The sequence below is a fragment of the Delphinus delphis genome, chromosome 11 (assembly GCF_949987515.2).
Source record: "Delphinus delphis chromosome 11, mDelDel1.2, whole genome shotgun sequence".
Taxonomy (NCBI): domain Eukaryota; kingdom Metazoa; phylum Chordata; class Mammalia; order Artiodactyla; family Delphinidae; genus Delphinus; species Delphinus delphis.
This window is the reverse complement of record NC_082693.1, coordinates 77,293,287-77,319,690: the sequence shown is the minus strand read 5'-3', so window position 1 is coordinate 77,319,690 and position 26,404 is coordinate 77,293,287. Positions and strand designations below refer to the sequence as shown.

General features: G+C 39.0%; 1 protein-coding gene and 1 pseudogene across 1 annotated transcript in view; both read left to right on the top strand.

The window, feature by feature from the left end:
* Positions 1 to 26,404, top strand: part of NTN4 (netrin 4) — a 106,271-nt gene that overhangs the window by 17,951 nt on the left and 61,916 nt on the right. The window contains exon 3 of the mRNA XM_060025414.1: positions 20,468 to 20,746. Coding sequence (XP_059881397.1) covers positions 20,468 to 20,746 — 279 coding nt within the window. The remainder of the gene's footprint in view (positions 1 to 20,467; positions 20,747 to 26,404) is intronic.
* On the top strand, positions 22,204 to 23,818 carry LOC132434208 (small ribosomal subunit protein RACK1-like; annotated as a pseudogene).

Sequence of the window (26,404 nt, the reverse complement as noted above, 5' to 3'; positions counted from 1 at the left end):
TTCCCTTCCCTACCTCCCAAAATAATGACACTGGAATGGCAATCTTGCCTCCCTGTTTTACCGTGATTGTAGGTGCGTGCTCAGTAGGCTACATAAATAATATTCTCATGGCGAATTCATTTTTTTTTTTTACTTTCATACCACTGTCCCTACTCATCAACTCCATTTCTTCCCAAATAGCTGTATTGAAATACTATAGGTGTTTTAAAATCTGAATATTCCTTAGGTTACAGAAAAACCTTTGAAATGCATTTGGATTGAAAAAGAATTGGGAAAAAATGTTCAGCAGTAGAGTTTAGAATTTGTTTGACATCTTAGAGGGGGAAATGTGAGGAAAATAGTGTCATTGGTTGCTTACATATATAAATAAAACAGAGGTCATTTGCTACCTAGCCAGAGTGGTAAATGGTCTAAAAACTACATGATATGAGACACTGTAGATATTTTACCTGGAAAATGAAAGTGAAGTTGGTGGCTGCCGTTAAATGTTTGAAGGACTTGCTTGTTGAAAGTAAAATAGACTTATTTTGTGTAGCTTCAAGATCAGTATTAGAAGTTACAGAGGACAGATCTAGCTTAACACAGAGGAACTTTTTGATAATTAGAATCATCAAAAAATGAAATATGCTGCCTGATGAGGGTGTGGGATCTAATAGAGAACAGATGGGTATCAGCCATTCTAGAGGAACTTCCAGCATTGAGAAATTTGGTTAAACGGCCTTACGTGCTCTTCTGATTTAAAAAAATAATATTTGGGGCTGTTTTCTGACACCGCTTTTCACAGAGCTCGCTCAATTTTCAAGAATTCGGGAACAACTGAAATCCTACGCATGACTGATTTTTCTTATTCAGTTTTGTATCCAGAGTACCTAGCACAGTGCCTGATACAAAGTATCTCCTCAATAAATAATGGTTGAATGAATAAATGCTTCTTTGATTAAAAGGCTTAATGTCACATAGACCTGGAATTTTATCTTTAATCACAGCTCTGTCATCACTCAGAAATGACACTGCTGATAAGAGACACAATTAGGATTTATATTAGCCAAGCTTGCAATCTATCCAGGTTGGAAATGTCTTTTTCTTATCTAAAGTATGAGAAAAAAACATTTTTAGAAACTGAAATGAGATTTAATTTGTTTCTCTTTGGAGGTCAGGATTTTTGTTATGGGCGTTCATGCTCTGTAAGCTCAATGGCTTAAACATCCTGAAAATTCTGTACTTCCAGTTCTTCTCTATAAATCTCTACTCTGGAGTGGAAGGAAACATAGACTAATTTTATAGTATTTATTGTTTTCCATCTTTTTAAAAATTTTTTATTTATTTATTTTTGGCTACGTTGAGTCTTCATTGCTCTGTGCGGACTTTCTCTAGTTGTGGCGAGTGGGGGCTACTCTTCCTTGCAGTGTGCGGGCTTCTCATTGCAGTGGCTTCTCTTGTTGTGGAGCATGGGCTCTAGGCGTGCAGACTCAGTAGTTGTGGCTCGTGGGCTCTAGAGCACAGGCTCAGTAGTTGTGGTGCACGGGCTTAGTTGCTCTGCAGCATGTGGGATCTTCCTGGAGCAGGGCTTGAACCCGTGTCCCCTGGATTTGCAGGCGGATTTTTTTTTTAATAAATTTATTTTATTTATTTATTTTTGGCTGCGTTAGGTCTTTGTTGCGTGGGCTTTCTCTAGTTGTGGCGAGTGGAGGCTACTCTTCGTTGCGGTGCACGGGCTTCTCATTGAGGTGGCTTCTCTTGTGGATCACGGGTTCTAGGCATGCGGGCTTCAGTAGTTGTGGCTCGCAGGCTCAGTAGTTGTGGCGTACGGGTTTAGTTGCTCTGCAGCATGTGGGATCTTCCCAGACCAGGGCTCGAACCCGTGTTCCCTGCATTGGCAGGCGGATTCTTTTTTTTTTCTTTTATAAATAATAATATTGTGAAAGAACTTGGCTCGTTGACGGAACATGGTGTTTTGTTTTGTTTTTTTTCAGATGTTTGGGGTAGGAGTTTAATTAATTAATTTATTTTTGCTGTGTTGGGTCTTCGTTTCTGTGTGAGGGCTTTCTCTAGTTGTGGCAAGCGGGGGCCACTCTTCATCGCAGTATGCGGGCCTCTCACTATCGCGGCCTCTCTTGTTGCGGAGCACAGGCTCCAGATGCTCAGGCTCAGTAGTTGTGGCTCACAGGCCCAGCCGCTCTGCGGCATGTGGGATCCTCCCAGACCAGGGCTCGAACCCGTGTCCCCTACATTAGCAGGCAGATTCTCAACCACTGCGCCACCAGGGAAGTCCCTTGTTTTCTATCTCTACAAACATATAAATTAGGGATACCAGTCTTTCAGTTGAACTGATTGTACTTCATTACATGTAGGTCAAAGTAGAGAAAATAATATCTACTTTTTATCTTTTAAGCCAGTTTATTGGCTTTTATTTCTGCAAGTTTCTCCTTCTAATTAGCTTTCAGCTCTCTTCTTTAATTAATCTCTTGCAATTAATCCTTGTATGTCAGACTAGAACTTAATGGGAAAAGGTGTATGAGATTTATCTCTACTGGGAAAACTTTTCATGGTGGCGATCAACACCTATCTTCAAGGTCTCCTACAAGTGAAGGACAAAGTGGCCCTATGCTACCTATTACCATAGTAATAGCAAATATTTATCTGTGGTTTAGAGAAAGTCAGGAGGTCCCTTTGAAGTCTATTTGTTTTGTAGCCAGGATCTCCCCTCCAGGGTAACAGTGTTTAAAGTTTGATATATTTTTTAAACCTTAAGCAGTACATTTTGGTTGCTCCTGATTAAGTCTCTTGAATGAAAAGTTGAAAGCACATTCTAGTGGAGGTTTGCATTATGAAAATCCTCCAATAGGCACACAAATGTTCAATAAGAAAGCTAGTTTTAAAGTCAAACTAATTGGGACTTCCCTGGTGGCACAGTGGTTAAGAATCCTCCTGCCAATGCAGGGGACACGGGTTCGAGCCCTAGTCCAGGAAGATCCCACATGCCGTGGAGCAACTAAGCCCATGCACCACAACTACTGAACCTGCACTCTAGAACCCACGAGCCACAACTGCTGAGCCCACATGCCACAACTACTGAAGCCCGGGTGCCTAGAGCCTGTGCTCTGCAACAAGAGAAGCCACCGCAATGAGAAGCCCATGCACTGCAATGAAGAGTAGCCCCTGCATGCCGCAACTAGAGGAAAGCCTGCGTGCAGCAACAAAGACCCAACCCAGACAGATATATAAATAAGTAAATAAATTTATAGTAAAAATAATAAAATAAAATAAAGTCAAGCTAATTGCCATCTGTGGTTTTCTATGGTACATAGTTAGGGAAAGTGTTTGTTTTTAACTTATATGTATATATGCATTTTTATAAGGAAGATTAATTGAGGAGATAAACAGAGGGGAATAAAAATTTTAAAGCCTTTAACATGAAAAAATGGCTGAAAATTTTTGCCACAATGGACAATTTTCCTGGCATTCAGTCTTGTTAGCGTTTAAGAGTTGTCTTACTCTTTTTTTTTTTTTTTGAGTTGTCTTAATCTTAAAGAGGAGGATAAAAGAAAAGAACTACGTATTTATAGAAATGTAGATATAGTAGACTTAGAGAATTCTTCTGGGTGTTAACAACTGAGTGTTCATGGTTTATCTTTTTTCAATGTGGGTAGGTTTTGTAAGTAAACTGGAGATCCAAGGCTGACTCTTCTAGTGCACTTCATTTAAAGGAATATCTCAATTGCTGTGCTTCAGGAAAATTCACTTTTCCGTGTGCACAATTTTACATTCTGCATTAAAGTACCTTGATATTACAGTTAAGCAACTGAGGCATAGAAGAGGGTAAAGAGCTTTGTTCTGATCGTGTTGAATGACAGCAGGGCCAAAGTGAAACCCTAGGAACTTTTAATTCAGTAAGTGAAATAGCTACCCAGAGCTATTGTAATATCAACTACTTTGAAAAAAAAAAGGGGGGGATATCTGCAACACTATGGTTTCTGCTCCTTAAATACTGAGTACACCTCCAAATACAACAAATTATAGAAAGCAGTTTCATTTGCAAGTTTCATTTGCTCAAGGGAAAGATCTCAGGTAGAATCCTCTACCCTTTAGGGAGGAAACGGAGATGGATAGGGAAGGAATAAGAAAGAAAGAATAATTACATTTAAGTATTCAAAGTGATCTTCTTAAAATCAGTTAGGTTTTCCCTTTTGTCTCATTTCTGACACTCAAGAAGTTGCAACATATTAAAAGTTAGCAATTTGAAATGGGATTTCTTCTTCTGCTTGTGAAGGATTAACTGCTGTAGGAATTACCTTTCCACATTAAAAAACTAGAAGACGAGGAAAAAATATGTGATACAATTATTTCAGACTGGCCAACAGGCAGCACAAGACTGATCTCTGAGAGGGGAAACAAATATGACAAGCCCTGTGACTGTCCAGCTTATTGATGGGGCATTTCTAAGGCATGGCATAGGAAGGGGAACCCAGAGTCCAGTGATCTCACTGACTTGAGGAGATCAGTGCTCAAGGAGGCCAAGGCAGCTAGAATTTGTGGGGAAGAATACTGGAAAAGAGGAAGCTGCAGAAAGAGAGAAGTCCAAAGATCTGTCCAAAGGTCCCCTCAAATCTTTGGCTGAATACTGAGCTGCTTATGTGTGAACTAAAGCTCTATGAGAGGGGGAAAAGAACTGATAGAATGCAGAGGCTAGCTGAACAATTCCTAGTATTCCCAGAAGGCTGAGAATAGTTCATGTTCCTACCACCCAAAGTGGAAAGACCTCATAATTCACAGGCACTGGGAAGGGTTCTCAGAAGGGTCCTCAGATGGCCTTACTAGTGGGGTTAAATTAGCTCTAGAATAAAGACTAAACTGGATTCATCCTAACGAAAATTAAAAACAATGCTCAAAACAATTTGACCCCAAGTAAATTGACTGCAGAACAAAGTCTAACCCTACTTAGAGAAATGCATCAAAATCCAGCAACCAGCAACATAATATTTACAAATGTCTAATGATTAATCAAAATTAACAACCATGACACACTACTATATACAAAATAGGTAACTAATAAGGACCTACTGTATAGCACAGGGAACTCTTCTCAATACTCTGTAATGACCAAATGGGAAAACAATCTAAAAAAGATTGGATATATGTATGTGTATAACTGATTCACTTTGCTGTACAGCAGAAACTAACACAACACTGTAAATCAACTGTACTCCAATAAAAATAAAATAACATAAAAGATCAAAAAAAAAATAACAACCATGAGAATATGACTCCTGATCAGAAGAAAAGTCAATTAATAGAAACATAATCAGAAATGACACAGCTGATAGAATGGGCAGACAAAGGCAATTAAAGCAGCTATTATAAATATGCTCCATATGTTGAAGAAAACACAAACACTGAAGATAGAAATAGAAGATATAAAAAAAGATCCAAATGGAGTTTCTAAAGATGAAAAATGCAGTATCTGAAATGAAAATATACTGCAAGGGGTTAACAGCAGATTAGATAGTGCAGAAGAAAAAACTGGTGAACCCAACAACATAACAATGGAAACTATACATTAATGAAGTACATAGAGAAAAGAGAATTAAATGAAAAGAGTATTAGTGAACTGTGGGACAATATTGAGTGATCTGACATTCATGTAGTTGGAATCTAAAAGGATAAGCAGAGAACAAAAAAATTTTTTTTAAGGAATAACAGGCAAATCTTTTCTAAACTTGATGGAAAGTATAAATCCACAGATCTAATAAGATCAATAAACTTCAAGCAAAAGAAACATGAAGAAAACTATACCAAACAAAGCCGTCAAGGTGATTCAATGAAGAAAAGCTAGTCTTTCCAACAAACAGTGCTGGAATAATTGGATATCCACATGCAAAAAAAGAAAAAAGAAGAAGAAGAAAGAAAATAAAGAACTTAGTTCTCAGCACTTAGTTCACACCATATAGAAAAATTAACTTGAAATGGACTGTATATCTAAATGTAAGAGGTAAAACGATAAAACTTCTAGGAGAAAATATTTATGACCTTGAGTTAGGCAAAAATTTCTTATCTGGGACACAAAAAGCACAAATCATAAAAGGAAAATATTTATAATTGAATTTCATAAAAATTAAAAACTTTTGCTTTTAAGACACCATTAAGAAAATGAAAAAGACAAACCTCAGACTGGAAGAAAGTATTTGCCAATCACATATCTGAATATATATTTACATATCACAACTCATAACTCAACAAGAAGAAAAACAACAAGAATAAAAATGGCAAAAGATTTGAACAGATACTTTACCAAAGAAGATGTATATCAAATAAACACATGAAAAGATGCTCAACACCATTAGTCAACAGGGAAATGCACATTAAAACCACAATGAGAGACTGTTCACATTCACTATCAAGGCTAAAATTAAGAAGACTGACAATACCAAGTGCTGGTGAGAACGTGTAGCAACTACAATTTTCATCATACATTGCTAGGAGAAATGCAAAATAGTACAATTACCTTAGAAAACAGACTTGCAATTCCCAATAAAGTTAAACACGCTCTTATCAAACCACCTAGAAATTCCTCTAAGTACCCATGAAAAATAACTTAGGTTCTCACAATGACTTCTATGTGAATGACCTTAGCACTTTTATTCATAATAGCCAAAATCTGTAAACAACCCAAATGTCTATCAATGGATGAATGAATAAACAAACTGCCAAAATTCTTCAATTGCTTCTTTCTTGCTTCCTTTACTTTGTCCCTTATTCTTTCTTGAAACCTTTACAAACCATTCCTTATTCCATCTAGGCTCTCAAAAGTCTTCTGTGAGCCAGCCAACCCCTCCCCCATTTTTTTCCTCAATCTTCTTCCTTGCCTCCTGAATTGAATATGCCATTAATAACTACATTTTCTTTCTTTGCATTCTCACTTCCTTTGGCTTTTACGAAAATGAATTTTCATTATTTTCCTACATTGCTCACTGATCCTTCTTTTGTATTATTTCTGGCTCATCTCCTTTCTTCTGGCCTCTAACTATGAGTGGCCCCTAAAACTTAGCCTTTAGTTCTTAGTTTTTGTTCTAATATTCATTTTTTTTGCCTCTCACCTATGGGTGTTCTGCCCCACCCTTCCCCCACTGCCTCCACCATGGTTCAAGCTCTTCTCTTTGCCAGATTTATTCTCCTGCTCCAATTATTTATATCCCCTGATCACTTGCTTTAGACTTTTAATTATTCTATAACCAAACAAAATTAGTTGTGATGTAATGGTAATAACACTGAACTTGGACTCCAACAACCTGGGTTCAAGTACTAGCTCTGTCACTTACTAGGTAGGTAAGTTTGGACATGTCAACTAACACCTTCTCAGGGTTTCTATATCTGAAAAATGGAAATGAATAATAACCACACCATAGGTTTACTGTAAGGATGAAATGAGATAAATAAAGGTGAACGCAGTTTGTGACATGTAAATCCTTATCAAGCATGAGTATCATATTTCCACAAATATGTGTTAACTCTTCTACGTGCCAAGCATTCGCTGTACACTGGTAGGCAAGCAAACAAGGCCCTCTGCACTCATGGGGCTCACAGTCTAGAGAGGAATATAAGCAATTAAAATAGACATGGTTAAGTTTTAAGTCTGAAAGAAATAACAGGTGCTTGAAGTAGCACGTTGGAAGAACATCTTGTCTAGGCGTGCAGTGGAGAGGAATGGTGAAGAAAGTGACATCTAGGATGACACCTAAAAGATAGGTAATGAGTTGGCCAAGTAAGGAGGTCAAGCAGTGGGTGACAGTGGCAAAGAGGTGTGAAAAGTATTCCAGGCAGTAGAATTTTATGGGCATAGGCTGGGAAGGGAAGGGAGAGAGACCGTGGCGCTTTCTAGGAACAGAAAGTGTTCAGTATGACTGGAGTATATCAAGTTGAGTACACAGAGAGGGAGCAAGAATTGGAATTTTCACAGGCAGTGAAAGCAGAGAGATCATGCATGCAATTTCCAGCATCGGTGAGGCAAACAGAAGGTATCAGGGACCCAAGATGAAGCAGAGGGTATTCCAGACTGTAGGCCGAACATGGTTCTAGGAAACAGAAGGTAAATGCTGAGAAGTTACTCAGGTTGACATACAATCCACATCTGAAGGGCCCGTCAATGAATCCTAGCCACTGGGCTGCATTTACTGATAGGGCTCAGTCCCAAAGAAGAGAGACTGGCAAAAACAAGGCATGTCCCTAATAAAAAGCTATTCACCAATCAATTTTATTTATAAAGAGCAGTAATTTTTCAAGGTGTTTCTATATCTGATATCTTTTTAAAAATCTTCACTGTATCCCTGTGAGCCAAGCAAGAGTAGCTATCGTTACTTTTATGAAGGGTACAGTTATTCACATCCATTAATAAAATAAAGGTGGCAGGCACAGTTAGTCCCATCCATTATTAACATGACAAGGGGAAATGGGATAAATCAAATATAATATTTTCCTTAATCCTCCACTTTAAATTTAACTTTAATTCAGGAATGGCTAGCTGCCAAACAAGTATAAAGTGGGATATAATGGAAAAATCATTAGATTGGAGGTCAGGAAACTGGGTACTAGTCTTAGCTCTGTCACAAGCCTATGGATTGACCTTTGGCAAATCACTTTAAGCACTCTGCGTCTCAGTTTCCACTAGTTGGACTAGATCATCAATTGCTAAGGACTCTTTTGACACTCAAATCCTATGACTCCAAGTACTGAGGGCAAAGGAAAAGCTGGGATTCCAAATGTATTGAAAAATGTTTTAAAATTTATTTTTAGCCCCAATCTTTATTTTTATTTTGGTCTTTCTGTCTTGTTTCTTGTTCCTCCTTGCAGTTCTGTCGTTTCCCTTCCCCCTGAAGATATTTAAGAAGCTGCCTTTTCATCATTTTAAAACTGTAAATATGCCCTTGAAACATGCAAAGAGGCTTTTGTGTACTTACAAATCGAGGTTATTATAGTACAAGTAAGTCACTTGAGTGCACTGCATTCCTCAGCTTGCTCCATTGAGAGCTTTATTAGCTTATATTGTCCTATCTTAGAAGAACTAGTTGAGTAGATAAGACTCTCCCACTTTAAAAGGTGGGCTATCTGATGAAAAAGGGTGCTTAATGCTCTAGAGTGTAAGCAAAAGGATTTTGGCACTGCCCAAAGACAGACACACTTCTCTAAGACAAGCAGGTGCTCCACTTAAAGTGGCACAGACAAGGACAAATGTTCTAAAATTAAACCAACCAGCTGCTCCGCCACAGATGCCCACCTGTTAATTATGCTATCTTTTCCTTGTCCAGCCTTCTCTCTCCATGAAACCGGAACTCTCCACTCATGGCAACCCTTAAAAAGCCTGAAACTTCACATACTTTCCCAAAGGTTACCTACTCAGGAAAGCAGAAAGCTGGTTTCAAAAACATATTAGGGTACATGTACTCAAAGAATCTGTGCTCTTTGAGCTTTTCGTCTCAAATTCCTAAAACCTCAACTTAAATGGTGCCAGCAACTAACTTCAGAAGTCAAGGGACATAAAGCCATCCTTGTTTGCGTGGTGACAGTATAAAACTAGAGTGTGTGGATCGCACTAAATTTTAGGAACTTTTTAAGTATGGGAATTTGCACTTTTGAGATAGCTTGATAAACAGCAGAAATGAAGACAAATATATCAGTTTCTGTGTTTAGGTCTTAGGTGTGTCATCAACCTAACAATATACAGAACAGTTGTCAATGTGTAGTAGTTATGAGATTCAAATGAATTTATCAGATGCTATTTGTAAACAACTAGTAAACAACCACATAAAACAAATGATGGCTTTATAATGTAATTGGAAATATTTCTTTTTTTTCTTTTTCCATTGAAAAAGAGGTAAATATATTTTTATATTTAACATAATTTTTAAGAGAGAATAAAACATATATATATATATATATATATATATTTCCAAAAGAAACACTGGAAGGAAAACTAAGAACAAATAAAAGGCACTGCCTTCAGAGGAGGGAGAGGACATCAATAATATGAGACTTTTCTAGATAGACTCTATATTATAGTTTTGCCTATGGAAGCAAAAATGTTTTACATATTTTAAAAAAATGAAATCAAGAAGAAAAAAGGCATCTGTAAAGGAAATATTTCTTAATACAGATGTTACTCTAACCAGGCTTAAGTAGAGTAGGGAAGAAGTGTGATTATTTTTCTAATATAGAGTTAGTTATTACTGTAGATTATATTAGGCAAAAGTACCAGGGATTCCTCTCTAAATGGGTTGTCACCCTGGCAGTTGGTGTAAATTTATTACTGAAAATACATTATTCAAATTTGGCACTCAAAAAGTATTTTCATATTGACTAATAGTAAATCCATTTTTTTCAATAAAGTAAAATTTTTAAGTAAAACTTTTAAGTGGTATAAGATTAGCAAACAACTAAGATACCTTTAAGATGATAAAGTTTCTTGTGAAGTACTATGTGCCTAGTATATTCTCTTATGAATAAAATTCACATTATATAAATAAAATTTTATTACATTTATATTATTATTATTTTGGGGGGTGGCCACACCATGCAGCGTGTGGGATTTTAGTTCCCTGACCAGAGATCAAACTCGTGCCCTCTGCAGTGGAAGCGCAGATTCCTAACCACCAGACCGCAAGGGAATTCCCATATTATTATTCTTGTATCAGAAAATAAAAATAAATCTGTCTTAACATGATTCTATATTGACTCAGTCTTTCAATATGTATTGTTGAGAATCTATCAGACAGTAGTACATGGGAATACAAAGATGCATCACAGCATAGCATAAACATAAAAATATAAAGTAGAAGATTATAATAAGTATCATAAATTTTAAAGAAAGTTATAGTGAAGGTTTACCTGTCTATTAAAATATACAAATTACCAAAATTGAATTATCGAATAAACTTATAAAGTTTAAATGCTTATGTTTTCAATTATTTTTCCTATTTCTTAGTTTGATAAGCCCCATAAGAAAACTCATTTGTTCTTCAAGCCTTTTTAACTGCGGAATGGAACCACACTTCTAGCTTTATTATGAAAATTTCAATATGTCATTTCTATGATATTTTTATACAAAAATAAGGGCTTAGTCCAATTACAGTTTTATAAATTGTATTTTATACAATTAAGCTCTCTTGGTTCTTTAGACTTCAGCTCTCAGCCAAGATGCAATAACGAGAACCAGACTAACCCTACTGCCTGAAACAACTTGGAAAAAAAAAAATGGACAAAATATATATGAACCATGTTTTCAGGTGCTGCACATCAGGCAGCAGAGGACAGTGATCCCTGGGAGAGCAAAAGCAAATGAGGTGAACCCTATGATTGCCCCAGCTTATTGCCTGGAGTTTCCAGGCTGGAGTACAGGGAGGAGGAACCTAGGAGGAGCCTAATGGATTTCCTGAATTAAAGAGCTGAGAGTCTGGGAAGGCCAAGGTGGCTACAGTTTTCAGGGCAGAGTACCAGAGAAGAAACAGCTGCACTGGAAGAGGCTTCCAGAGATCTACAGATGGTCCCCCTCAAGTCTGCAACTGAGTACTGATCAACACATGTGTTTAAGAAAACTACCTGAGGCCAGAGAAAGAACCACCCTAAAGGACAGAGGGGGAAAATCCTCAGAGGTTATATAGGACCAGGACTAGTCAGCCAGAATGGAAAACCTTATAATTCAACCTTGTGATGCATCAGTAGAGTAATTAGAAGGGTACTGTCTGAGTAAAAGTACAGAGCCAGCCCAATACTAATGAATGCATCGGCCCCACCTAACAAAACTTAAAAGCAAGCCTCAAAAGGAGCGAGCTATTTCCAAGTAACTGCACCCCAGAAAAGAACTCAAGAATACAAAAATATCCCAGCAATCAACAAGGTAAAATTCACAGGCTTCCCTGGTGGCCTGGGTTTGATCCCTGGTCAGGGAACTAAGATTCCACAAGCTGCGTGGCACAGACAAAAAAAAAAAAAAAAACATGGAATGGGATTAGTAGGTTAGCCACTACAGAAGCGAAGATTTGTGAAGTTCAATATAGAGCAATAGAAATATGATCCAATATGAAACACAGGGAGAAAAAAAATGCAGAAAAATAAATAAATAAATCAGCAATTTAAATAAATCAGTGAACTGTGGAACACCTTCAAGCAATCTAATATATGTGTAGTTGGAGTCCATGAAGGAGAGAAGAGAGAGGAGGGGAACAGAAAATTTAAGAAATAATGGCTGAAATTTTTCTAAATTTGACTGTAACTATAAATCCACAGATCCAAGAAGTACAACAAAACTTAAACACATGAAACAGGAAGAAAAATACCCCAAGGCACATCATAATCAAATAGTTTAACAACCAATAGTAAAGAGAAAACCTTGAGGCAGCAAGAGGGGGGAAAAATAACACATTATGTACAAAAGAACAAATACAAGAATGGCAGCTTTTGTACAAAAACAATGCAAGCCAAAAGACAGTGGGGCAGAATCCTGAAAGCAAAAAAAATTGTTAACCTAGACTTCTATACCTGGCAAAAATAGCTTTCATAAATGAAGAAGAAGGGACTTCCCTGGTGGCACAGTGGTTGAGAATCTGCCTGCCAATGCAGGGGACACGGGTTCGAGTCCTGGTCTGGGAAGATCCCACATGCCATGGAGCAACTAAGGCCATGCGCCACAACTACTGAGCCCACACGCCGCCACTACTGAAGCCCGTACGCCTAGAGCCTGTGCTCCGCAACAAGAGAAGCCACTGCAATGAGAAGCCCGTGCACTGCAACAAAGAGTAGCCCCCGCTCAGCACGACTAGAGAAAGCCTGTGCGCAGCAGCAACAAAGACCCAATGCAGCCAAAAATAAATAAATACATAAATATTTTTTAAATGAAGAAATAAAGAATTTTTCAGGCATAAAAAGCAAAAAAACAAAAACAAAAAACCAGCAGAGCTGCACTACAGGAAATGTTAAAAAAAAATCCTTTAGGCAGAAGAAAAATGATACCAGATGGATATCTAGATCTGTGCAAAGGCATGAAGATCATCAAAAAGGGAAAATAGGTGGCTATATGTAAAATAATTGTTTTCTTATTTTTAAAATCTCTTTAAAAGATAATTGACTTTTTAGAGAAAAAATATTAACAATGTGTTATGGACTTTATAATATATATAGAAGTCAAATGCATGAAAACCACACAGATTAAGGGGAGGAAATGGGAGTACACTGCTGTAAGTGTCTTAAAGTATATGTGAACTGATAAACATTAGTTAAAGATAGACTGTGCTAAGTTAAAGATGTATACTATAAACCCTAAAGCAATCACTATTTTTTCTAAAAGAGTTATGACTAATAAACAAAAACAGAAGTAAAAAGGATCCTAAATGTTCAATCCAACAGAAGAGAGAAAAAGAAGGGGACAGAATATAAAGCAAAAAGCAAGATGGTAGATTAAACACAGCCATATCAACAATCACATTAAATTTAAAAGGTCTAAACACTCCAATTAAAGGCAGAGATTATCAAATTGAATAAAAAATTTTAAAAGACACAATTATGATGCTTATAAGAAATCCACTTTAAATATTAAGACATAAGTAAGTTAAAAGGAGAAGAATGGGAAAAGATATACCATGCTAACACTAATCAAAAGCTTTTGATAGTGGCTATATTATTATCAGACAAAGTAGATTTCAGATAAGAGAATATTACCAGGGATAAAGAGGGACATTTCAGGGCTTCCCTGGTGGCGCAGTGGTTGAGAGTCCGCCTGCCGATGCAGGGGACGCGGGTTCGTGCCCCGGTCCGGGAAGATCCCACATGCCGCGGAGCGGCTGGGCCCGTGAGCCATGGCCGCTGAGCCTGCGCGTCCGGAGCCTGTGCTCCGCAACGGGAGAGGCCACAACAGTGAGAGGCCCACATACCGCAAAAAAAAAAAAAAAAGAGGGACATTTCATACTGATCAAGAGCCAATTAATCAAGAGAATATAACAACCTTACATGTTTATGCACCTAATAACAAGGCTTCAAATTGCATGAAGCAAGAACTGCAAGAAGGAATAGATAAATTGATAATTATAGTTGGAGATTTCAACAACTTTCTCTCTGAAATTGACAGAACAAGTAGAGAAAATCAGTGAGGATATAGATGATTTGAATAACACTGTCAACCAGCTTGATCTGATTAACATTTATATAATACTTCACCAGCAACAGTAGTATATACAATCTTTTCAAGGGCACGGGAGCATTTATCAAGATAGACCATATTCTGGGCCATAAAACAAGTACCAATAGATGTAAGAGGATTCAAATCATACAAAGTATATTCCCTGACCACAAAGGAATTACTTAGAAATCAATAATAGGAAGGTATCTGGGAAATCCCCAAATATTTGGAAGTTAAATAACATATTTTTGGATAACCCATGGGTCAAAGAAGACATCAAAAGGAAAATTAGAAAGCATTTGAACTGAATTAAAAATGAAAACACAACATAGAAAAATTTATGAGCTGCAGCTAAAGAAGCACTTAGGGGAAAAGACGGTCTCAAATCAATGATCTACAGTTCCATTTTCAGAAACTAGTAAAAGAAAAGAAAATTAAACCCAAAGGAAGCAGAAGAAAGTAATAAAGATAAAAGCAAAAATGAAATAGAAAAATAGAGAAAATCACTGAAACCAAAAGCTGCTCTTTTGAGAATATGAAGATGTCTAGGGTTTCAAAAACCATTAAATAACAGTTGCAGTTATGATCCTGAAGCTTCTATTTTTGGTAACTAAGAAAACTAGACCAGAAACCATGGGAAATATCTAGTATTTGTATGTGTTTGGGTGCTTGCTCATGCCTGCCTGATTTGTTTTCTGAAGAACGTGAAAGATCTTGTGTGCTACTGAAGAGAAAGAATCCATAAAGCCGTTTGAAATGTATTACCTATTTTTACATAGGTATTTATGCAAATGTGTGTGTTCACATGCTCCTCATCAAGAGTGCAGAACTGGTGGTAAGACCATCTTGCTTTCTTTATTTTTCTAAACCCTATTCCCTATTTGGCTTCTCCTTTTAAAAATGCTATTTAGAGAAATCATTCATTCATTTATTCATTCAACATAATTATGAAATGCTACAATATGCCAAAGACTGTGGGACATGCTGGGGGACACAGCTGTTAACCAGACAAACAAGATGCCTGCCCACTGAGCAGAGTCTAATGTGAGATACAGACAAGTAAATAGGCAATAACAATGTACTAGTGTAAAAATGCTGTCATGGAAAGAGCAAGTGCCAGAGGAGTCCGTGGGATGGTAATGAACTTGGACCTGAAATATTCCTCAAGCTAGCAGCTGAAAAGTTTTTTTTTAATGTGATAACTAAGTTTCTCAAATTATTATGATTCAACACAGGCAATAAAATTTTAGGTACAAAGCAATATGTCAGGTATGAGTTCAATACTGAAAGAATTCCTTGATTATTACGTACCAAATACTTCCTCTACTTCTTATTCTGTTCACACTGTGTTAATACTCTGTTGAAATTTCTATCTCAGAGTATAAATAAGACATAAAGAATACAATTTTTACTAACTTTCAGTATTATTGAGAGTTTTTTGTAAGTATTCTAGAAAAGAAAGAACATATAGGTGATTCTAACCTGTTCAGAACTTCTTAAAGATCTCTTTGTTTTAGTGGGGCATAAGAAGTGGCAGAACCTAAGCCAAGATTCCAGATCCTTAGGCAAAGTTTGAGGGATTCCAGGATTAGAGAAGTGAGGCAAGACCAGAGAAATGTGAAGATTCCAAAGATTATGTAGGAAAGGGTCCATGATTCATTCAAGAAACTCAGATAGCTTTTAAAACTATGCATTCCAGGGCTTCCCTGGTGGCACAGTGGTTGAGAATCTGCCTGCCAATGCAGGGGACACGGGTTCGAGCCCTGGTCTGGGAAGATCCCACATGCCACGGAGCAGCTAGGCCCGTGAGCCACAACTACTGAGCCTGTGCGTCTGGAGCCTGTGCTCCGCAACAAGAGAGGCCGCGATAGTGAGGGGCCCGCGCACTGTGATGAAGAGTGGCTCCCGCTTGCCGCAACTAGAGAAAGCCCTCACACAGAAACGAAGACCCAACACAGCCAAAAAATAAATTAATCAATTAATTTTTTAAAAAAAATTAAAAAAAAAAACAACTATGCATTCCTTTAACTCTTGATTTTCTCATTTGAAAATGTGTCAGGATATTATTATAAACTTCCATATTCTAGCTACAAGACTGTACATTGTAATGTTATACCGAAAAGTTGGAAACAGCTTAGATGACTAACAGTAGCAGTCTGGCTGAATAAACTATGTCATATCCACACAATGGAATTCTAACCAGGTTTTAAATTATGTAGCAGTGTTTCTCAAAATTTATTGTGCATCAGAATCACTTGGAAGGCTTGTTGAAGCACAGATTTCTGGGCCCCATCTCCAGAATTTTTGATTTGTCAATCTGGTGTAGGGCCCAAGAATTTACATATCTAACAAGTTTCCAGGTTGATACTGATGATATTAGTCTGGGGGCCACACTTTGAGAACTACTGATGTATGTAGAGTTATTTTTAACGATTTGGAAGAATATTCACAAAGTGTTGCTAAGTTGAAACAAAGTTGTTTACATTATATTCTGTATTTATACATATAGAAGTTTAGATGGAAAAATATTATCAAGCTGGTATCCCTGGTTGCCTTTAGGATGGATTGAATTGTAGTTTTTTAATGTCTTCTACATTTTGAGTGACAGATTTTTCTGTAATGAGCATAGTATTAATCACTAAAACATAATCAAATTTCTTAGTTAAAAAAATAAGATCATGAAATCCTGGCCAATGGCACTAACAAGCTGGAAACATCAAAGTGGGCTTGATCCTAATCCTCCTCTGGCTTTTTAACTATGTCTTGTTAGGAGTGCATCTTCAGAAGCAATCACAGGCAGAGGAACAGTGATGGGCCCATAGGTACATCCAGTTCCTGATGGGGACAAAAACAGAAGAGGCTGATATTATATGGAGGGCTTCTACACTTTTTCTTCCTTCATTTGAGTAGTGCCATACAGGCTTCTTCTGGGGATATTTGAAGAAAAACTGGGTGGGACCCAAAAGGCGACCTGCCAGAAGTTTGAAGCATCTGGATTGGCACACTCTTTGTTTCCTGACACAGGGTAGATCCATTTCCCAGGGTATCAGATTAAGGCGTCTCCTTTCTGGAAAAAAGATTTCATGGTTTAAATTCCCATCCACTTTTGTGTCTGTGGCACTCCGCTGTCTCCTTTCCAGCACGCAGCCTCAGGGGTCATGATGTCCGTTCCCTGCTGATATCAGCGTGCCAACTGTGGTGTCATGCACACCAAGCACAGAGCCGCCATTCAGCTTCCACAGTCTGGGTCCAGGAAGCAAAAGAGCTTCTAAGTTCCTACAAACCTTGACAGATCTTCCTGTAGTCCTGCATGTGCTGAACAATTCTCACGGGGAGGGAGACAGAGGGAACTAGGGTAAATGTCAAGGGTAAATATGTGCCAGGAGCAGAGACAGCAAACAGTTGCCACCAATGTTCAGGAAAAGGATGGGTGGGTGACAGTGTAGCATGCAATAGACTTTTCAGTGGAATACTTATTTAGTTAGCACTGGTTACCTTTTTCCATGTCCTTGCACCACTGTGCTTGATAAATTGGGAGGCAGCCACATCACTGATCTTATTTAGAGCAAGAGTTCTTCACAAATGTCTAACATAATGCCAGTGTTTGGGAGTCATATGGAAAATAAACCCCATGTAAAGCTCACAATGGATTCAATGCTTTTTAAAAATTTTTTTTAATGATTCAAAATGTGAAATCATGTTCTGATTTAGGCTGTTGTTAAAAGAAAAAGACATTAATTCTATATTGACTTTCAAATAGGTGACATATTGTTTATTGGAAAATTTTATTCCATACTATGTTGCTTTCTACCACTTTCCATGTGAATAAATGGTGCAGAATATTGTTTAAGATACAACTTTTTTAAGTTTTGCAAGTTCAAAATTAGCTACATATGCAGATACTGGTTAGTAATTCATTATTGGTAACTATTGCTTTAATACAACTTCTCACCTGTCCCCTTCTGGTGCTATGACATGAATTCAGTGTGTCAATCTGTTTAGGACCCTGTAAAAGGAAGTTATTTGAAATTCTCACCTATTATTTGAGTGCCAAGAACAATGTTATAGTTAATCAATTCATTTACCAAAAATTTATTGAGTAGCTATTCTGTGCCAGGCACTGTCCTGGGATACACCAGTGACTCCGCTCAAGAAGTTTACATTCTAGGGACTTCCCTAGTGGTCCAGTGGTTAAAACTGTGCTTCCATTGCAGGGGGCACCGGTTCTATCCGTGGTCTGGGAACTAAGATTCTGCATGCCACGTGGCCCCCCCCCCAAAAAAAAATCAAGTTTACATTCTAGACGGGGAAGACAGTAAAACATTAAGCAACTACAACTAAAATGTGCAGGTGGTAATAGCACTAAGAAAAAAAAATAAAGCAGGGCCATTATAAGGACTTTGTATTTTATTCTGAGAGACATGGGAGGTCTTTAGGTGCGTGTAGATCTAAGCAAGGACATGGTCCAATTTCTGTTAATAGAGAATCACTCTGGCTGCTGGATGGAGAATTGGCTATAGGAGGCCTAGTGCTGATTATCACCTTCCCTTAAGTTATATTTCATTGAGGACAGTTCTGTACCAATAGACCTGGAGATGTGATCCTACAGAGTAGATTCTTGCCTTTTCATACTTTCCGTGCAAAAGCAATTTATAAAATGAAATTTTTCTATCCAAAGTATTCCTTAAAGAAAAAAATTTTTTTTCTGGAAAGTTACTTTTAGGTACATTCTCTCTAAATGGGAGTTTATCCAAAGCTTACTTTTTAATAATTACTTTACTTTCATACTATAGTCAGCCCTCTGTATCCACAGGCTCCACATCTGCAGATATGGAGGGCCAACTAAGGGACTCGAGCATTCGCAAAATTTGGTATCCAGGGGGGCCTGGAACCGATCCCCCACAGATACCAAGGGACGACCGTTATGTGGTTATCAAAATATTTCTGTTTTTTTGTAAATAGGGTTTTTTTGACATATTTTTAAAAAGTCAAGAGATGCTTAAGAATTTTTCAGAGGAGCTTTGTATTTCTTACTATATAAATCAACAAGATTGATTGAGATGTTTTTTTTTAACTGCATAATGAGTTGTAACAGTGTTGCCCTCCTTATAATAATGCTTCATGTTACATTATATTTATATTCATTGGTTTCCATGGGCAGTGATTTCCCTTTCCACTAACCTCTACTCCTCCAAGGTAACAGGTCCACTAGAGAATTTGCACCACCCCACCCCAAGGCCCATTTTATTGCCCCTGTATAATGTATAGACTCACAGACATGTCCAAAGTCTGTCCCTTCTGAGCCTTCCTCCCTCTGGTTTCCTCCTCATAACTAAAGCCTTAAGTTGCCTGTAGAGTCTGTCTATAACCTGCACAATAAAAAGTCTCATTACTTAGTTACACCTTGCATTTAACCAAAAGTGCTGTTAACTAACTTGATCAGGTACATTACTCACTGCCTTGGATTCAAGTGACTTCTGACTAATTTTAGAAATCAAATCCACCCTCAAAGGGTTGTATATTTACTTCCAGTAAAAATATTCCAAATATATGCCACAAGTTGCAAGGCAGATCCAGAAAAGGAGAATCAAAAATACTCACAGCGAAAGTGGTCCCAATTAATAACTGATGAGTCTTTGAAAGGGTCATTCCTCATTTAGAAATATAAGTGCCTGGATCTTTATTTTGCAGTCACTTCCTAACTGGTCTTCCTGCTTCTATCCTTTACCCTTTATAATCCATTCTCCTCGCAGAAGCAAGAGAGAATTACCTTTTTTAAAAATGCAAATCAGATCACATCACTTCTCTGCCTATTACCTTCCAGTGGCTTCCCACTACAGTTAGGATAACTCCACCACGGCCTATAAAGGGCTCTCTATTCATGATCGGTCATACGTGGCCTCTGTCCTCCTCTCCACTGCCCCCTTGTCCCCTGAACTCTAGTCACACTGGTCTTGTTCTTCCTTGGATAAGCCAAGCTTGATTCCACTTCAAGGCCTTCAAACTGGCTGTTCCTTCTGCCCAGAATGCTCTTCTCCCAAGATCTCTGTATGGCTGCCTTCAACCCAAGAGTCAGATTTCTGCTGATTACTCAATTTATACTTCTTCTGCATCCCAACAGGCAGCACATCTGTTCCTTAGAATAACAGGGCAGCTCTTCCCCAGGGGTGATCAAGGTCTGAAAACCTCTTGTTATCTTATCACTTGCAGATAATAAAAGGTATAAATCAAACCAGGACTACACGGGGCAAATAGTTCAGGGTTTGCACACAGTCCTATATATGCACAGCATTTTCTTTTTCTTTACAGGTTATTTTCAGAGCTTTGTCACCACCGTATGATGTGGAGAACCCTTACAGTGCCAAAGCGCAGGAGCAGCTAAAGATCACCAACCTCCGTGTGCAGCTGCTAAAACGACAGTCTTGTCCCTGTCAGAGAAACAACCTGAATGCAAAGCCTCAACATTTTACGCACTATGCAATCTATGATTTCATTGTCAAGGGCAGCTGCTTCTGTAATGGCCACGCTGATCAGTGTATACCTGTTGATGGCTTCAGACCTGTCAAGGCCCCTGGAGCATTCCACGTGGTATGTAAAACAAGTCCTCACTTACGAAAAAAAATCATTTGGTAGTCTAAGTTCCCTTAGAGTGCGTCTGTGCTTACATGGTTCTTCTTCTTTCTTCCTCTGCTGATTCACTCCTCTGACTCCATGCCCATCCTATAAAGTGCCTATTAACTTGTTTTTTAATCTTCCATTTTAGAATTATAAATAGTCAAGTATGATAACCAGATTCCTTGGAAAACATCCATGCCAGTTTTTAGTACCATGACTTCCAGATATAAAGTGTAAGGCGAGCAGTAGAAGAGGTTGGCATAATCATATTTGTGGCATTATCACATGGAAACCAGCTTTGACAGTAAATGCGTGCCATTGTTAAGGAGATTTTAGAGTGTAAAAAATAAGAACTTCAATTTAATGCCCAGCCAGTAGAATGAACAGTAATTTTCCTCTGTAAAGAGTAGCCTCTCACCCTAAGGCAGACGTAAATGCTCTCTCCTCTAGGCTCACACTTCTCATTGCGCTTTCCTCTGAACTTTTACTTGTTTGCATCTCCCAGGAGATCACGAACTTCCTGAGGACAGGGACTGTGTGATCTTCATATCCTCAGGACCGAGTGTATTACCTGAGCCAGAAGAAGGTGTTCAGTAGGTGTTTGGTTGAATGATAGCAACATAGGAATAGGGAGATGATGAAAATTACTGTCATTGTCTTCACCTCATCTTCTTCCAAAAAAGATACAGAGTGGCTCAGACAGCAAGTACCTTGTTGGGATGCATCCAGAGCTGTGAATGAGGATTAGGCAAGTAGGAGAGCACTCTAATTCTTTCTTCTTATGTTTTGCTCTGATACTTCTAATCAAACCAAACCAAAAATAAATAAATAAAACTTAAAAGGCCTCAGAATATCCTTACTTCATTACCTAAAGAGTAGACTTACACATTTGTCTTCTTTCTCCCAGCCCTGATATAGGTACAGCCGTGAGGGACCATGAGCCAGTTAGCCAGCAGGACAGTCTGTGTTAGCTGGGCTGAGTTGCTGGGGTGCAGAATAGCATTGGGGTAACTGAAATGACTAGGACAGTAGCCAGGAAGTTACAAAAATAGAAACAATGCTGTTACTTCTAGAAGTGAAGCTGGGGCTTCCAAGTTGAAGGGAGTGCCATACTCATTCAACAAACATCTACTAGTTTCTACTCATTAATGGACTTTTGAACCAATATTGTTTCAAATAAAGGATGGAATAATTTGTTATACCTAAGTTAATTGGGTTCAGGTATTATTCAAATAGAAAATAACCTAGATATTCTAGATACATGCCAACCAACTAGACTGAAACAGGAAAATTTGCATGAGGTAAGATGCTAATAAATTTCTGCCATTATATTTAAGTGCATTAGTGAAGGAGAGCCGGCTGGCTGCAATGTTCTGAATGTTTTTGTCCCCACCCCCAAATTTGTATGTTGAGACCCTAATCCCAATGCGATGGTATATGGAGGTGGAGCCTTTGGGAAGTAATTAGGTCATGAGAGGGGAGCCCTCATGAATGGGATCAGTGCTCTTAAAAGAAGAGGCCAGACAGCTAACTCTGTTTCTGCCATGTGAGGACACAGTGAGAAGTCTGCAGTCTACAACCTGGAAGAATGCTTTTACCAGTACCTGACCATGCTGACACTCTGATCTCAGACTTCTAGCCTCCAAAACTGTGAGAAATACATTTCTGTTATTTATCATCCGCCCAGTCTATGGAACTTTGTTCTAGCAGCCCAAACGGACCATGACACTGGCCTTTTGTTTCCTCAACTATCTTTGTAATCCAAGCCTTATAGGATTATTTCAGGGTAGAGTCCTGAGCAAAAGGACAGATACAAGCTTAGAGGCCCCCAAAACATGGCCCAGAATAGGCCATATCTGATTTGTCTCATGACCTATGAGACAACCTGAATGGCTCTGGTCAACCGAACTAAATTACCAGAGTTCTCAAGAGCCTTATAAAGCATTCATGAGTATGCGTTTAAAAGCAATAGTTCTGAGACTTCCCTGGTAGTCCAGTGGTTAAGACTCCACGCGTCCACTGCAGGGGGCATGGTTTCGATCCCTGGTTGGGGAAATAAGATCCTGCATGCCACATGGCCAAAAAAAAAAAAAAAAGCAGTGGTTTCTTTTTTTTTTTAAAGTAAATCCTCTGAATGTAAACTTTCAAAGAGTTAGCAACACTTTCTTAGGCTGAAGAGAAAATTCTGGAAGTTTTTTTTATATACTCTGGGTATATGCAAATAGACTGTCCAGGGTGAGAGCCACTGGGGGTGGGTATCTTGCATTTGCTTCTCACCCGATAGCAGCAATCCCATCATCATCTCCTGTGCCCGGGACAAGCTGGTCAACATATGGAACCTGGAATACTGCAAACTGAAATCCAACCATATCAGCCCCCCGGGCCACCTGAACACTGTGACTGCTCTCCAGATGGATCCCTCTGTGCTTCTGAAGGCAAGGGTGGCCAGGTCATGCTGTGGCACCTCAATAAAAGCAAGCACCTTTATATGCCAGATGGTGGGGACATCATCAATTCCCTGTGCTTCAGCCTCAACCACTGCTGGCTCTGTGCCACCATGGGCCCCAACACCCAGCTCTGGGACTTAGAGGGCAAGGTCACTGTAAATGAACTGAAGCAAGAAGTTATCAGTACCAGCAGCAAAGCAGAGCCACCCAGTACACCTCTCTGACCTGGTCTGCTGATGGCAAAAGTCTTAAAATACAACTGTTCTCTACAATCATCTGCCAGCCTACCAAGGCTTGGACAGTGGTGATGGTAACATGGATGTCTGGGCTGTGCACCACTTCATTCAAGAGGGCATTAGTGTTTGTCTCTGACGATCCTATGCCAAGAACACGGGCTTACATGGTGAGCATGTGGGAGCCTTCACTGTGGTCCTACAAAGATGCTGATGAAGCCAAAAGGGTGGAGTCACATTTGAAGATCTCGATCCATCCCATGTATTCTCAATGGAGCCCTGACTGCCTTAACCATTGTGACCAGCCTGGATTTGCAAAAACAATGGTTGCAAGAAGTGAAAGGCATGGCCAACTGTGTCATTAGATTCGGATTCAGCTTGTCTCCAGCCTCAAGAAAGAGGGCTTCTCCCACAATGGGCAGCAACATCGCTAACCAAAGTGGCATGTTTTATTTCACAGGGCTAATGCCTGAACAGGTGGAGTGGCTGACCAAGGAATTCTCCATCTACGTGACAAAGGTCAGCCACATCTCTGTGGCAGGGGACACAGACAACTGGGCTACCTTGCTCATGACATCCACCAGGTCACCAAGTGAGTCCCCTGATGAGAGGGAACAGAGACAACCTTCCTGTCTTCAGCCTCTGCAGTTGTGAGATTCACACGGAGGATGAGGGAGGGTGAATCATTTTTTTCAGCCACAGTGCTTAACACTCAGCAATGTGTTTCTCAGAAAAGAACATGTAGTGAAATGAGGCAGAAACATCCGTGGCTGGTCTCTGGAACTTTGTGGCTCTAAACAAAATTTTCCCCATACTTATATTTCCAGCTTTTCTGTAAGAATTTACATGTGTAAGGAAGTAAGAGCCCCTCAAAACCTGCCAATCACTCCACTGTAATATTTCAGAAGCTTGAACTGAAGCGCCCTGCAGTGTCGGGGGTTCCTCTGTGGATCCAGCATGTGAAATAGCCCCTGTCCAAGGCTTCGTGAGAAGACCTAGCTCTGACATTAACGGTCAGCCTGTTTGTTCTCCAGTGGTTGAGGAGCCTTGTCAACAGACCATATTACAGAAATCGTGTTCTGTGAAAACCAGCAAGTCTGCTGCCACTGCCACAAGAAAAAGAAAAGATGCCGTCTCCTGTCTTACATAAGTGAAAAGAAAGAAGGCTCTCCTTTTTAATACTTGCAGGCATTTTTAATGTTCCTCTCTTTTCCCTTATCACTGCTGTTCTTTTCCTTAGAAAGATCTAGAACTAGCCTAGATTTTCATCCTGTTCTACTACTTGATTGACCATCAACCCCATCCTATCAGGATTTACTTACTTGAAGAATGAAGAACATCATTTACTGCTCATCCCATACCCTCACCTCTCTCAGCAAGGAGTAGTGGAGAGTAGGTAACTGCACTTTATTTCAGCAACCTCTTCAGTGATTATCTCCTGTCGGGATGTTGCCTCTGGCCAGTCGGACCTCATACTTTCATTCAACGTGGTTGTGCAGTCACTCATTTCATATCATGAATAGGCCAATGCAGTGTTGTACCAGACAAGAGAATTCCCTGGGCTTTGGTGTTAATCTTTGTGTGCTGCCAGCCAGGCTTAGGCTTTACCCTTTGGAAAGGTAACCTTCATCTGCTCTAATCATGTAGACTTATTGCAGCTTGGTTTCTCTGCCACACTAAAGTTACTGTAGACCCTGCCCCCCGCCACCCAAATAGATAATTATCAACCTAAAAAGAGGATCTGGATAACCACGAAAAGGGGATTGTATAGTAAGTGGTTTTTTCCATTTCAAAAGGATATTAGAATGAGAAGTCTCCATCCTAGAAGACCCTATGGGATGGAAACCTCATTTCCTTACTCATCTCAGGCTCCTTTGAAATTGGAAGCCATATCTTCTTAAAATAATACTCATCTTGTGACATCCTACTCCCCAGCTTATGTACTGATTTCAACTTCTGCAACAATGCTGGTAGCCCCCCGTGCTGTAACTATAGCATGTACCAAAACCAGGCAAGACCAAGTCACACGTGGAGCTAGGGCCAGGTAAGGGGTTAGAAACAGGTAAGTGGCCAAGGCCATGATGGCTTGCAGGGATCTGGTTCCAGAAGAACTCTCTTTAAAAAAAAAAAAAAAAAAACGCCATAAGCAATTGGACCAGCAGAGGCTTATGACTGGAAATGTGAATGGTTCTGGTTTCAGATTTTTCCCATCCCTAAGCTTAGGTGCATTTTATTTTCATGTATATATTTCTTCTCGATTATAAAGAGCTGGTATTAAATTTGGACATAGTTGCCTGGTTTGAATGTGATATTCTTATCCCTATGATTGCTTAGCTGAGCAAATTGCACATTAAAAGCATAGTCTTTTGCTTTATTAAGAGCATGGTCATAAGGTCAATTGTCCTCCCATATTTGTGAACACCATTCATTATACATATGCAGCTGTAAATAACCAGATTCATAAATTGTGTCTGCAGAACAGAAGGTAGCCTCTTAAGAGAGCATTCTTTTACTAGTCAGCTTGTCATAGGTATGTGTGTATAAATCTGACTTTCTTTAGCAGTTTTTCTTTATATCAGTCATTCTCAACGTGTGGTCTCTGCACCAGCAGCATCAGGATTACCTCAGAACTTGTTATAATTGCAAATATATATCCAGTCCTACTGAATCAGAAATTCTAAAAATGGGGCTCAGGAATCTGTGTTTAACAAGCCCTCAGGTGATTCCAGTGCTTGCTAAAGTTTGAGAGCTGCTGCTTTATAGACTATGCCAAATCCCCTGCAGCCAATGTTGTGAGGATGAGCAATTAGTTAATGAAATCTGGTTTTACGGGCTAGAATTTTTGATGGCTAATGACAGAGAACTAGGGAAGTTAATGGAAATGATACTTAGTCTGTTTCTTAAGCTACATAAGATTTTAGGGCCATTTTCCTTCTTTGGAAGAGGGGGGT